This window comes from Ascaphus truei, chromosome 18, assembly GCF_040206685.1.
Source record: "Ascaphus truei isolate aAscTru1 chromosome 18, aAscTru1.hap1, whole genome shotgun sequence".
Classification (NCBI taxonomy): Eukaryota; Metazoa; Chordata; class Amphibia; order Anura; family Ascaphidae; genus Ascaphus; species Ascaphus truei.
In genome coordinates, this window is record NC_134500.1 from 35,670,119 (window position 1) to 35,685,803 (window position 15,685).

The following is a 15,685-nucleotide window of genomic DNA, read 5'->3' on the forward strand; positions in this document are numbered from 1 at the left end:
TTCCAAACAAACTATACTTGTTCAGTCTTTTTCTAATTGTACTGTTAATTGTTTCTAATTTAACATGCTAACTGAGGCCTGTAGAGTCTGAAATGTAACTCTTGGTTTTTTTGCAATTTCTCTGAGCATTGCACGGTCTGACCTTGGGGTGAATTTGCTGGGACGTCCACTCCTGGGAAGATTGGCAATTGTCTTGAATGTTTTCCACTTTTGAATAATCTCACTGTAGAATGATGGACTTTAAATTGTTTGGAAATGGCCTTATAACCCTTCCCAGATTGATGGGCAGCAACAATTGCTTCTCTAAGATCATTGCTGATGTCTTTCCTCCTTGCCATTGTGTTAACACACACCTGAATACTCCAGACCAGCAAACTGCTAAAACTTTGGCTTTTATAGGAGGTGGTCACACTTGATGATGATCAATTAATCAAGGACATTTGATTAGCAGCACCTGTCTGCTACATAGCATCTTAATTCCTATGGAAGCAGTAAGGGTATACTTAGTTTTTCACACATTGCTTCTCCATTTTGGCTTTATTTTTGTTAAATAAATCATGACACTGTGTAATATGTCATGTGTTGTTGTTCATCCAAGGTTGTATTTGCCTAATTTTTAGACCTGCTAAGGAACAGATGATTGTTATTATGTCCTGATGTGTAAAACCATAGAATTCAAAGAGGGTGTACTTTCTTTTTCACACAACTGTAAATATGGACTTTTATTATATATACACAGATGAGAAATATATGTATGTAATATGTAATACACACACACTCTAGTGTGTGGTGTGTGCGCGAGAGTGAGTGTGCGCGAGAATGCGTTCCTTACATAAAGCCTGTGTTTAGCCCGGCCCAAAAGGGATTTAGGCATCGAAACAGGTGCCAAGTTGGGAATTGATGCCAACATTAACCAATTTCATTAAGTAGCTGCAGTATTTCCAGGGTGCAATGACTTTGGGACACCTATTGCACAGTAGGTAGCCACCGAAGAGGAATTCCTATGTCAAGCCTAGTAGCCCTTACCCTGCTCAAAACTGATGTGTGCATCACACTGGGCATACGTGCCATTTGTGTACAATTTGCATACGTAACTGCAATGTTTGAAGGGTTAAATGACTTTTTGTATAGCCACAGTGTCGTAGGTGGTCCAAAGAGTGAGAACGCGATGACAAAACCCATTTCTATTTAGCCTGGATGAAAAGGGAGTTCCAAACAGCTGCCACACTGGGCATGAGTGCGACTATTTACCAATGCAAACAAGTTGCTGCAGTATTTTAAGGGTTAAATGACTGTGCCATCAACGCCACATGGGTTATACACAGATGTGGGCCCCATACCTAAACCCTACTTGTATTTAATCTGGCCCAAAAAGGGTTTGGGCATCAAAACAGCTGCCAACGTGGGCTCTGGTGTCAATTTTAAACAATTTCACCAAGTAGTTGCAGTACAGTTTTACAAGCGTTAAATTACTTCTGCCCACCTGTTTCCCGGGAGTGTCCATAGATGGGCATCTTTAAAGCCCACGTAAACTGTTGCCCGGCTCGAAAAGGATTTGGCCATCTGAACATGTGACTAACACGCCAGTGATTTGGCCCACAAATTTCCATTCTAGATCCACCGATGTTGAGCGCCCTGCCTAGGTCAGCCACTAATTCTCTCCCCCCCCATTTATATCAACACAGGTACCTACAGTACGTAGAATAATTTCCATGTCTGAAACTCGGTAGCCAATGGTGGGGTCATTCCTCTGTGACGGGATTCCACTACATTAGTCAGCAAGTAGCCAAAAAAAGAGGGTAGACGCACACCTAAAGTGCAAAGGGTTTACTTAAACCAGTGGTGGCCAACTGCAGTCCTCAGGAGCCCCCAACCGGTCAGGTTTTCAGGATATCCCTGCTTCAGCACTGGTGGTAGATATAATGACTGAGCCACCTGCGCTGAAGCACATTCCTGTAGTGGTGATTATACTGCCGCAATCTCTGGTTCACCAACATGTTTAGAGAGGGAAAACTGCTTACATACTTCATACCAGTGTCGTGGATTCGCGAGCTGCGGAGACGGCGAGTTCTGCCACATCCGGTGATCTCAAGATACGAAAATGATTTTAAAGCTGTGAAACATGTCTATAATATACATCACAACACAACTTCCGTCCATGACGCGTCTGCACAACACGCGAGACACCAGCGGTTATTAGCGAGTAACCCTACGAACAAAGAGGTCGCTAATGAATGACTAATATAAATGTGGGCACCAAGAAAACGCACATGGATGCATCGGATGGGGTTTTATATCAGACGTCCTTTTACCTCATTTATCCCACCCGAAGGCAATATTGGAGCAAATTTGCGTCATTTTTGTAACGCGCCGGGTTTTGGGAGGAGGTCCCATACGTGGTATACAATGACATAATATAAGGAGATGTACCAAACTGTTCACGTTTGCACACCCCTTTCTTGCCTCTCAATCCACAAAGACACCGCCAGGTCTGGCGTGACGCTAGCGTTGTTACTCAAGGGTGTAAGAAGCTGGGTTCGGTAAATATGACGCCATTTTGCAGCAAAATTGGTGCGGCTAAATTCAGTTTCCTGGCGCTTGAACCACCGGGCCCTAAAATTAGAGCACAATTATGATCTCACTGCCTACGTAAATAATTGTTTCAAAATATTCAATGTAATTTGTTTTTTTTAAAAAGGCTTTTTTTTTAATTCAGAACCTAATTTAAGATAAAGACAGAAGCAGCAATTAAAATATCATTTATTAGAACAACTATTAAATAATATGTGAAGTGGCACAAATAAATACAAACTATAACTGATCCCTGACATTTAACTTTACGCGGGCAACAATATTTCTTTAAAGAACATTGATCTCTTTAATATCTATTCCGTGCAGTGAGGATTAGATCGGCTTATTTACATCACAGCTGAAGGGGAGTGTACAACATGGATCAATTTCTACATTTTTACCTTTGTTTATTAGTAGAAATGTGTTAATGCATTGTTTATTTAACCCAGGCCCAGATTGGTTCCTGGTTTGGGCCAGGCCAAATGGGTGTTACAGTATGTAAGGGACCCGACGCGTTCGGTGGCCCAAAGCCATTTAACCCCAAGGAAAAAACTTTTCAAGAAAAAAAGCTATAGAGGACTAATACAAATCTGACTTCAGCCTTGTTATATATACATATACACATAAGCCCACTGTATTTGTAAATTATATGGGTATATATATATATATATATACACACACACACACACACACACACACACACACACACACAAGCGCCCTGTATGTGGGCAGCACATATACACACATGCACCTCCCTGTATGTATGAATTTGTATATATAAACCCCCTGTATGGACAATATATATATATACACACACACACAATAAATATATATATATATATATATATACACAGACACAGTGTTCGACAAACCTATACATTTGCTCGCCCCGGGCGAGTGGATTTAACCCCCGGGCGAGTAAATATTGGCCCAAGCAGCACACGTTTGGTACTAGGTGGCGAGTAGATATTTTTGTTGATTTGTCAATATATATATATATATATATATATATATATATATATATATATATATACACACACACACATACACACAAGCCATGTGTGTGAGATTATATATATGCCCCTGTATGTATAGGCATAATATATATATATATATATATATGTATATATATATTTACACATACACCCATGTATGTGTAGACAGTATTATAAGTATTTATAGCCCCCCCCCCTTTTTGTGTAGGCACAGTATTGTAGGTATATAAGTATACATAGGCCCCCCATTTAGGTGTAGGCAGTAGGGGGGGGGGGTGTCCGTGAGTGTGTGGGCAGAGTATATAAGTATATATATCCCGGCCCCCCGGTACGTGCAGGCACAGTGTGTGTATACCCCGGTACGTGGCATTGTCTCCTCTCTCTCAAACAATAACACCGCGCGGGGGACTAGGCCGCGCCCGGAGCCGGGGACTTTCCTGAGAACCGCCCCCCGGGCGGCACTGCCCACCCTCTCCGAGGGGGGAGGAGGAGCCGGACTCACCGCTGCAGCACCAGGAGGAGGGGCAGCCGCCGGGGAACCGCGCGGAGTCCGGCCCGATGCAGACACTGGCGCTCAGGTGTGGGCACTCCATGGCGGCGCGGAGGGACACTGCGGCGCCGCGTCTCCTGGGGCAACGGGCATGAGCCGCAGCGCTGCGGGCCGGATCTTTTTTCTGCTTGGGTAACGGGGCGGGGCGCGGTGACGTAAGGGCGGCGCTGTATCACTCCGTCTGCAGGAGGCGTCTCCATGGCAACTGTTTACCCTACTGACCTCAGGGCAGCAGAGTCACGTGATATCCTGTCACTCCCTATTCCAGAGGGAGACACGTGTCACGTGATAACCTGTCACTGTCCCTATTCCAGAGGGAGACACGTGTCACGTGATAACCTGTCACTGTCCCTATTCCAGAGGGAGACATGTGTCACGTGATAACCTGTCACTGTCCTTGTTACAGAGGGAGACACGTGTCACGTGATAACCTGTCACTGTCCCTATTCCAGAGGGAGACACGTGTCACGTGATAACCTGTCACTGTCCCTATTCCAGAGGGAGACACGTGTCACGTGATAACCTGTCCCTGTTCCAGAGGGAGACACGTGTCACGTGATAACCTGTCACTGTCCCTGTTCCAGAGGGAGACACGTGTCACGTGATAACCTGTCACTGTCCCTATTACATAGGAGGACACGTGTCACGTGATAACCTGTCACTGTCCCTATTCCAGAGGGAGACACGTGTCACGTGATAACCTGTCACTGTCATTGTTACAGAGGAGGACACGTGTCACGTGATAACCTGTCACTGTCCCTATTACAGAGGGAGGCGTGTCACGTGATATCCTGTCACTGTCCCTATTACAGAGGGAGACATGTCATTTTTTTACATGTGTATGCAATGTTCCCTTTTTGTTGCATGTTTCTGTGTTTGGTTTCCCTTAGGCTGCGTCCAGGGTCAGCGCTTAGGCGCTGACCCGTGCTGAGGCGTGCTGACGCTTGTCAGTGAGCCCCTGCAGCCGCAATGAGAGCGGCTTTAGCAGGGGCTCGCATACGCTTCCGCAAGCGTGCGGACGCGTGTGTCTTATTACATTTTTAGATTTGGCGCTCACGGGAGCACAGGGCCGGTCACGTGAGCGGTTCGCCCAATGAGGGCGAACCAGCTCAGTGACGTCACAGGCCCGCCCCCCCACCTCCCCACAACACCCCCGGACGGCGCGCGGACCAAGGCCAGGGAAAGCACCCGCTTTCCCTCAGCCTCCGCACGGCTGCAGTCCTATGGACGCAGCCTTAGTGACGTGTTTCCACACTCACGGACTTTGTCTCTGATTTCATTGGATACATTGAGTTCCCATGTGGAGGTGGATACTCTGCTCTCACCTGTGAACATTTCCACCGGGAACCGCTACTTCAGGGTTCAATATATCCCTTGCAGTCACACTTTGATAAAACACCCTCACAGCTGCGAAATGCGCCAGAGGCCGTTTTTTTACCTACTTTAATCTGTTTATTGCTGATTAAAAATGAGGTTCTAAATCACGTCCAGTGCTTTTTCATTCAATTGTTGTGCATCGCCATTTTGCTTCATACTGGTTCCCATGTCAGAGCGAAGTTTTTTTTAGCATCGACGTGTCCCCAGCGTTAGAAGTGTCTCTGCTGCTGGGTCTTCCTGACAGACAGCTAACATCACACTGACGTCTTGTCACACCTAGAACTTCCTGTACCATACATGACATCATCACAGTGATAACAGAGAGTCTTCCTGTTCGACTCCATTTAAATGTTCACACCGTGAATGACAGGTTTGAAAAGGAAGTTAAGAAAACTCAATAAACTAGTTTTTTTTTTAACACAAGAGCACGAAGAGAACTTACAGTATTTAGGGTGTAAACTACATGATCTCAGAGGCTTCGATGCGGCTTTCCCCGACCCCACCCCCCAAAACATAGCCGTAAATAAAACACACACCCAACACGTAACGTCTGGAGTTTCACAACGGCCCTGGTTTTTATTAAATACAGAAAACTGATCCCCGTCTGGCAAGGCACTCACCCCCCAACGGGGCTATTTAACAACCCTTACATTATCCCCGGACCTCCAGACCCACCAGGAAATTTCCAACCCCGTCCTGCATGGGGGCATTAAATAAATTCAGACCGAGGTCGGATAAAAGTACCCCGATAGGCTGAAACAATCTACCATTAATCAAAATCTGGGTGTTATATCACCCTGACCGCAGAACAAACTTTGTTCCGGCATTATTGTAACGAGGCTCGTCTCCAGGCAGGAAGTGCCCCGCATCGGTGAGCTACTGTAGCTTCAGTGTGGGCGGAAGTGAGGAAAGGATGCAGGAAACAATATGGTCGTCGGAGCTTCAGTGTGAGCGCTGACAGCGTCAAAGCCTCATACTTATTCATTTTGTTCCTACACCTGATGACCTCCTGTGCCAGCCGAGTCCCCATCACGTGCGAAAGGCCAAACCTGACCTGGATCTGCGCGAAATCCTTTTTTATTGTGTGAATTTGTTCCAGCAACGTAGCCATAACCCCGTCATTACCTCCTGTGACGGGAGGGGGTAACCAGGCTATATAATAAAGGACAAGCCCGTTTGGTTACCCCTGCTCCGTGTATAAGGGTCCAAGAGATTTAGCTCGTGGGCCCAGTAACGTATTGTTGCCTTGAACTGTATTTGCAAAATTTAATAAAAAAACATTTTTTGTGTTTTTCCCTTTCCGGGCATGCAATCAAGCAGGGATTGCTAGGGGGTGAGTTTCAAGGGGGGGTGTTGCACAGGAACAGTTGACAGAATGTGTCTAGGTTGGGGTCCAGAGTTACCGGTTCCCCAATAAATGTACCTGGGAATCATAAAGTGAAATATTAACACAACCTTAGCGCTATGTAAAAAATATATGTCACAACATTATTAAGTCACTAGATGAATACGATACCAACAAAAGTATAGTCCAATGTCCTGCAGCCCGGAAGACTTGAAGGTCTGTTCAAAAACCTTCTTGAATGAAATACGAAAGAGATAGTCCTCCTTGGCGCTGGAACTTTGGTTGATGCTGTTTTTCTCCAATGGATATAAAGAGAAAATAATACAGTCGTGCTTCAATAAAGCTATTGATACAATCTTTGTTATTATTCACCTTATAGTGCACCCTTCTGGATAAATCTGGGCACCTCTATACGGAGTGTATTCTTAAACACTTGTACCCAGATATTTGTGTGTCCTATCTGGGATAAGAGGTCCACGTGTTCTTTATATATTGCTCCCTTCTTACCACTTACAGTGGCAGTGTGTGGATGTTGACACATCCATCTATCATATTAATTCACCTACACCAGTGAGACAGTGCCACGGTGAAAAGATGTATCACTTCTATTTTGTAAGGCTAAATACACCAATGTTACTTATCTTAATATATCCTTGATCTTGAACTGTTTGAAGTGACTGATGATTTTGATGATCATACAAGCCTCACACGTTATATGAAATAGAAATTATAAATAGCCATAGGACAATATTGTTTAAAAATCTTTACTATAAAAAACATAGACAACAAACAATTGGAAATTCAGTCACGGATTTCCCACATAAAAATATGTGGTTCCCTCTCTCCGGTTCTTCCGACATCCTAAGAGTGTTGTTTACGAAGTCCTGATGTGTCTGTCCTGCCTGGAGTATCCAAACGAGCGTTCCCTCATGCGATGTTCACGAGTCACTGCTGCGTTCATCCGATCCTGTGTCAGCCCGTGGTCACGTGTTACTGAGGACTCTCCCCAGACCGCGTCGGACGGCACACCTCCTCTGTACCGCAGCTCAGACTGGGGCTCCCCGTAGATGTCCTCTCTCCTCACCGGTTTTCTACACAATGAGATTCGCCTGCTCACACCGACACATGCGCAGAGACCCTACGCGTTTCTTAGACTAACTGTCAGCTTCGTCAGGGGTGTTCCGCTAGAGTGGGGTCCCCATCCATTTATAGTCCTTTCAGATGACGTCACAAAAAGGCAGTACTTATCGTAAATCAATACAGTATACAGATTATCTTCCTTAGTGCTTCCTTATATAATGGATATCCTATATTATAAAAAGACCATATGGTACATATATTGATCTAGTGATATATCATTATTCAAAACAGGATATAACTTCCCATTATATATGTGGAGAACATATATCACTAATATAAGAGCTATTTTGACTCTTATCAGAATAAATCTTCAATGTTATACATCACTGCTTCATACCAGTATAGGCAACATTAATATTTAGACAGACATTGAGGGGCCCATGCACTAAAGGCTCATAAAAAAAAATCACCGGGCCATTTAAATCGCCATTCTTTTGAGCGTTGCTATCACAGTATCAGAAAGCCTTGATTGCCTTTGATAGCAAAATTCACAAAACGGGCGAGTAGCCGGCGGTGTGAGGATCGAGCCTCTGAAAAGGCCTCACCCGGCGATTCCTTTCTGCTGCAGAGAGAGCCGCCTCTCCCAGCGCAAATCTCGCCCGAAAATTAAGGTTTTTTTAATTTAATTTGTATTACTAGTGTAGATGAGCAGGGGGTCCCGGAGCAGAACCGCGTTGATTTGAGGTTCGGGGACCCCCTAATTCCTGAGATATAGGCCCCGTAATGGGGTGCCAGTATCTCCTATGGATTTAAATCCCACCACCACGTTACCCGGGACATTAACATGCATAGGAGATACCGGCACCCCATGACGGGGCCTGTATCTCGGGACGCAAGGGGTCCCTGGACCTCAAATCAACAAGGTTCTGCTCCGGAGACCCCCTGCTCATCTATACTAGTTTTAAAAGTTATATTAAAATATGTTATAGCTACCAATACACAACCCACCCCTTGTGCCCCCAAATAAAACCATTATTTATTTCTTTTAACACAGGATTGATAACAGAGGCCGGCGGTTGTGTCCCCGGGAGGTCCCTGCGGGTGTCTGGGCCCTCGGGTGGTCCCCACCAGTGTCCTTGGGCCGCCAGGTTGTCCCTGCGGGTGTCTGGGGGTCCCACAAGGGGTCCCCGGGTGGACCCCACGGGTGTCTGGGGGCCCTTGTGTGGTTCCCACGGGTGTCTGGGGGCCCCATAGGGGTACCCGGGTGGTCCCCGCAGATGTATTGCACCTGAATAGGTAGATAGAATCTAAGGTAAAATTGCATTGGTTGCTTAAAGTCTACATGATATTGTAATTAATATAGTAATTAATATATATATATAGAAAAGACCACTGTTGAATCATATCCTTATGATTGCACAAAGGGAATAATGTGATGCTCAAGGAAAGTCAATTGTTATCACCAAATTATTGCCCGTAGTAGTAAATGACAAAATACAGGCAGATATATTACAAATAAGGCAATTTCTAAATTGATTAATTGCCCTATATAGTTAACACTTTAAATGTGTATAGATGGATGTTCGGTAATATAGACATGAGTTAGTCACTAATTTCCATTTCTGCAATACAAATGAAGAATCTAGTGTTGGATTCACAATATAAACCCATTGTTGAAACAACCATTGGGAATCAATGAGTTAATCCAAATTATAAACAGTAGTATTTAGTGGTCAATGATCATGAATAGTACATTGAGAATAATAAAATCACTAAACAAACTATATTAGTCATCATTAGAATTAAAGTCAACATATAGTTAGATCAAATATAATAACCAAATCAAAACCAAATAGAAACAGGGAAAAAAGGGGGGGAAGGGGATGGGGGGGGGATGGGGGAGGGAGGGAGGAGGAGAAGGGGGAGGGGGGGAAAGGGGGAATAGGGAAAGGAAAGTAATGGTGGATTATAAATATGAACATATTACAGAAATACTTTAAGGTCCCATTCTGTGTTGAGACCTTTCGGTATTATAGTATCTATGGTAAAAATCCAAAATGCTTCTCTTTGGTAGAGAATTTTAGATCTATCTCCACCTCGAATGTGTAATTTTATTTTTTCTTGGGCTATGCATTTGAAATTTTTTAGACTGCCATTTTGACAGTCTTTGAAATGACTTGAGACCGGATGAGTAACATCCATGTTTTTTATATGTCTCATACAGTATGCTCATGCATCCTTATTTTGAATGCTCTAGTGGTGAGTCCCACGTATCTTTTATTGCACCCGCAAGTGATCATATATATTATATGATCAGTATTACAATTTAGGAAGGAGAGTATTTTGAATTCTTTAGTGTTGTTACTATTCATAAAGATCTTGGATTTTTGGACATATTGGCAAACTTTGCATTTCCCACATGGGAAGCAACCAACAAGGTTAGGAAAAAACATCTTACAATTCTCATTATCTTTAAAGGGCAACTAGGTGATATCGTATTACCTAGGGTATGAGCTTTTTTAAACACAAATTTTGGATCCCTTGCAGCCATATCCTTTAAATGTATGTCTGTATTTAAGATCCCTCAATGCTTTTTAATTATAGATTTGATATTCAATGATTGAGTGCTGAATTGTGTAATAAAAAATGGTGGTTGTGTTTTATCAGTCTCTGTTTCATATTTTTTGTTGGTGTTTTTAACATGAGAAAATACAGAAAGATCAGTATTGATCAATTGGTCTCTCGATATATCTCTTGCTCTAACATAAGCATGATGAAGATTATTTAGATCATAACCCCTTGTAAGAAGTCTGTCAGTGAGTTCTTGAGAACTAGCATCATAGTCCTCCATAGTAGAACTATTCCTACGGATACGTAAGTATTGTCCATAGGGAAGTCCCTTAATAAGATTGGGATTGTGACAGCTCGAGGCATGTAACAATGTATTTCTAGAATGTTGTTTCCTATAGATTTTGGTATGTATTTTAGAATCCAAACCTACATAGAGGCACAAGTCTAAGAAAAATATGTGATGGTGGTGGAATTGGTGAGTGAATGTGAGGTTGAGTGTATTAGTGTGCAGATAAGAAAAAAAAGCATGTAATTCAGTGATGGACCCAGACATACATTTCAATAAATAAACCTCCCCCCCACCAAACACATACAGTACAGTAATGGGCAAAATAACTATTATCCAGATATGGATAATAGCTCATTTGCCCATTATTAAATCAAACATTAGCCAGGCAGCATAAATAAAGGAAATAAAAATTGTTCTACTTACCCCTGCCATCATAAAGGGCATCCTCGTCAGCATACTGCAGGGCCATGTCCTCCGTTGCCAGAAATAAAACATACAAAAATACAATCTAACCACTATAGTAATAAAGGGGTTAACCCACCATCCCCCACTACCCACCCAGGAGGCCTAACCACCCTCGCCAGGCAACTACCTTCACCCTTCACCCATTCATTGGTACAGAGGGTACATCATGCCCATATTATATGGGCATGATGTAACGCTATAGCAATAAATGGTGAAGCTACTAAAAAACAGGCCCAAAATACAACACATTACATATAAAAATCAACACATTACAAATGCCAATAAATGAATTGATTGGCACAGTAGGTACAGCATGCCCATGTGGCAATTTGGGCATAATTTAACACTATGCCAGTCAACGGTCAACCTATAAAAAAATCAATCACCAACAATATCCAAAGCAATCCAAAGAATCACCAAATAAACAAAAATAAACAAGTAAACAATACAAAATTACAATCAATTAATCAAATACCAAATTAACACCAGAATTAACTATTCCAACACCAAAACAAAACCATCAATAAATAAAATAAATCTCCAAATGAACACCATCATTGAAAATCAAAACACCAAAAATAAACCACTATTAAAATGCAAACATCAAAGAAAACCCAGAAATAAAAAAATAAAAAACTGTAAGGAATTGGGGAACACGTCCCTTGCGGCGTGTTCTCTCCTTACCTCCTGCTGCACAGCATCCCGCTGCAAGTGACTTGATAGTGCGTCCCTGCGGCGTGCTTCTTCCTTGCCTCCTACCGTACAGCCTCCCGCGCACCTTACAGAGCGCGCACGCCCACGCAGGACTTTCACAGTTCCTAGAGAGCTTGGCTCCGCCCCTCCGCTTGTGCCGCGCAGTCGCCCCACGCGGTGCGCACATGTGACGCGCGTGCACCGCTCCCCAGCTGTGCGTCAACTCTAATATCGCCCTCACCTGTCTCCTGCCTCTCACAGCCTATCCCTGCCTCCGCAGAGGTCGCTCCTCCGCTCCACCCCCTTCTCTCATTGGACTCCTGCCTCCATATATGCTCAGCTCTGTCACTTCCTCTTTGACAGAGCATAGTTATTGGTAGCCTTGTGTTCCCACATCTCTGTCTCTGCCTTGTGCCTACTCTTCGTGTTAACCTGTTCCTGCTTGCTTCCCTGTGTACCGACCCGGCTAGACTTGGGACCCTGCTCTGGATTATCGACCCTGGCTTGCCCCAGACCATCCGACCTTCTCCATTCCTGACCACGGCAAATGGGCCACTTACTTCTCTCCCGGCTCCAACCCTAGACCACGGCACTACAGACTCTGACTATCCTCCTGGCACCTACCCACGACCTTGGTAAGTATCACGACTAACCCATTCTCTCCAACCCAGACCCGGCGATCTTGACTATCCACTCTCCAGGCGCGCCTCCGCTGCTGTGGGTGCGCAGTTCTATACTTTCCCACCTCAGTACCGGGGTCCTGCCTTGTTCGTGGTGAGCGCAAGTGTTACAAAAACTCCACCAAAAATGCCATAATTCAACATGAAAATGCAAAATACATAGAATACAAATAGAAAAAAATGAGTCAAAATGCATATAAAACACATAAAAGCAACCATTTGGTAAAACAACCATTGCTTCTTACTGTATATATGTATATCCCTAAAGGGGCATACATAAATACATTAGCAATGAATGTGTCAAAAAAAATAAAAATCCAATACCAATAAAAATACAGTGAAAAAACCTGTAAAATAAAAATAATATACATTCAATTTTTTTCTTACCTTTAGATGCCTTCACCCTCCAATTCCCGTGCTCTCCGCAAACTCTCGAACAAATCCATAATCCCAAACAACAACGGGCCACAGGTAAAGTCCAAAGTCCTTTTCTTCTTTCTTTATCTTCATCTGTTATTTGTAGTCCATTTGGGGGTCTTCTATCTCCTTCTGTATCTTCCTCTTGTTCTTCTTCTGTATCTTCCTCTTGTTCTTCTTCTGTATCTTCCTCTTGTTCTTCTTCTGTTTCTTCATCCATCTTCATCTGTAACGCCCTTCTAATCCTATTGGAGGGGGAGGTCTTCCCTCCTCGGCTTCTTGCCGTCAAATGAGGCTGCACAGGCTTTTAAAGGCCTGTGACATCACATTTGATTGGCATATGGTTCCCAAGCCATCTGATTGGCTGTGAAAACTATGTGCCTTTTTTTTTTATGTGACGTCATGTAAAGGGAGTAAAGCCAGCCAACCTGAATGGCGGTGCTTCCTTTCCCTTTAACATGACGTCACAAAATCCAACATGGCTGCCGTCACATGGTACTTCAGCCAATCAGATTGTGAGAACTATATCCCCAATCTGATTGGTTGTAGAAGACCATGTGACTCCCTTTGGATGACGTCCATCCTTTCCAAAAATTGACTCTGTCACATGGTCTACTGCAACCAATCAGATTGGGGATATTGTTCACTCAATCTGATTGGCTGAAGTACCATGTGCCGGTAGCCATGTTGGATTTTGTGATGTCATCTTGTGATGTATCAGCTGCTCCACACCTGTGTAGAGCATTCCGCCCCGGCCTATTAGCGCACTGTTTACACCTGACGTCTGACTACCTATTGCTCGCTGCCTCCTGCTGCTCCACCATTGGCTGCTTGTTCCTTATAGGCTCATCTAGCCCTCTTGCAAACTGGCTGAGCATAAACTCTGTTCTTGTGACTTGTGCTTACCTCTAGCTTTTGCTGCCCTGCCTTTGCCTTGTCTTGCTCCCTGTATATTGACCTCAGCTTGCACCCGGACTCCTGCCTTCTCTGACCCCTGGACCAAGGCTACAGATACGGCGATTCTACATTCTATACCCCTGGACCCCGGCACCGCACAACGACAACCCGATCTCCCCAATCCTAGACCACGGCAAGTACCTCGACCAATCTGACTTCTCCTACCCTGACCCAGCTACACGACTACCAATCTGCACTCCGGATGTGGCTGCTCGGTTACAGGTCGGTGGCTATCAACATCCCCACCTCAGCTTTGCGGTCCCGCCTTGTTTGTGGTAAGCACACGTTACACTTATTGTAATTGTCTGGTGTAGTTGTCTGGGGAGGGTGGTTAGGCCTCCTGGGTGGGTAGTGGGGGAGGGTGGGTTGACCCCTTAATTTCTATAGTGGTTATTAACTGCTATGTTGATTAAGGGGTTAGGGGCCATTAGATTGTATTTTTGTATGTACTATTTCTGGCAATGCAGGATATGGCCCTGCAGTATGCTGATAAAGACGCCCTCATATCTGGATAATAGTTATTTTGCCCATTACTGTTCTGTATGTGTTTAGTGGGGGGGGGGAGGTATATTTATTGAAATGTATGCCATCTTTATTTATTTTACAACAGGGTTGGTACTGAAGGCCAGCGGGGACTCGCGGGGACCACCCGAGGACCCCTGGACACCCATGGGGACCACCCGAGGACCCCCACTCGAGGACCCCTTGACGCCCACGGGAATCACCCGAGGACCCCTGGACAACCATGGGGACCCCTATGGGGCCCCCAGACACCCGTGGGGATGACCTGATGACTCCCAGACACCCACAGGGACCACCCAGGGACCCCTTGTGGGGCCCACAGACACCTGCGGGGCCCACCTCGATGCTCACGGACACTCGCAAGGACAACCCGAGGGCCCACAGATACCCACGGGGACCACCTGAGGACCCCCGGAATCCCCAAGGGACCATCGGAGGGCCCACAGACCCCCGGGGACACCCGCCGGCCTCTGGGATCAATCCTGTGTTAAAATAAATAAATAATGCTTTTATGTGGGGATTCAGGGGGTGGATGGGTTGTGTATTGTCGGTTATTACATTTTGTAATGTTTATTGTGGGTAGCGGGGGTGGATGAAGGGGGTATTTGGCCCTTGGTGGGTAGCGGGAGGGTTTAACCCTTTCATTGCCTTAGTGGTTAGTCGCTAAAGTAATGAAGTTGACTGTAAATGCATTTTTATTGCATGGGATTCATGCTGGGGGTCTCCAGTGGTGATTAATGGATATCAGCCCTGGAGACCCCCGGCATCAAACCGATGCAGGAAAAAAGCATTTTTTTTTCAAAGTCCCATCTCACCGCTTCTCATCAGGTTTACAACAACTTCACGGCAAATTTTCCTGGTGTGATGATTGTGACGATAGTGGTTGCTGGCATCACAAATTGTTATGAAGACCAGCTAGCTACCCCTAAATCTATGTAACTTGGCCACCTCTGTAAGGCTTATTTTGGCCAAATATATTTAACCTCTGGGGAAGAACAGGGAATGTGTAAATGTATTTCCATGTCTATAAGAATGTATTTCAAAGTCTGTACAGGCATACCCCGCTTTAAGGACACTCACTTTAAGTACACTCGCGAGTAAGTACATATCGCCCAATAGGCAAACGGCAGCACACGCATGCGCCTGTCAGCACGTCCTGAACAGCAATACCGG

At 44.6% G+C, this 15,685-nt stretch overlaps 1 protein-coding gene across 1 annotated transcript in view; it reads right to left on the reverse strand.

The window, feature by feature from the left end:
• The window catches only part of USP3 (ubiquitin specific peptidase 3), a 37,672-nt gene extending 33,409 nt beyond the window's left edge, over positions 1-4,263 (reverse strand). The window contains 1 exon segment of the mRNA XM_075576095.1: positions 4,069-4,263. Within this exon segment, the coding sequence (XP_075432210.1) occupies positions 4,069-4,159 (91 nt within the window). The 5' untranslated portion in view covers positions 4,160-4,263.
• Positions 4,264-15,685: the final 11,422 nt, after the last annotated feature.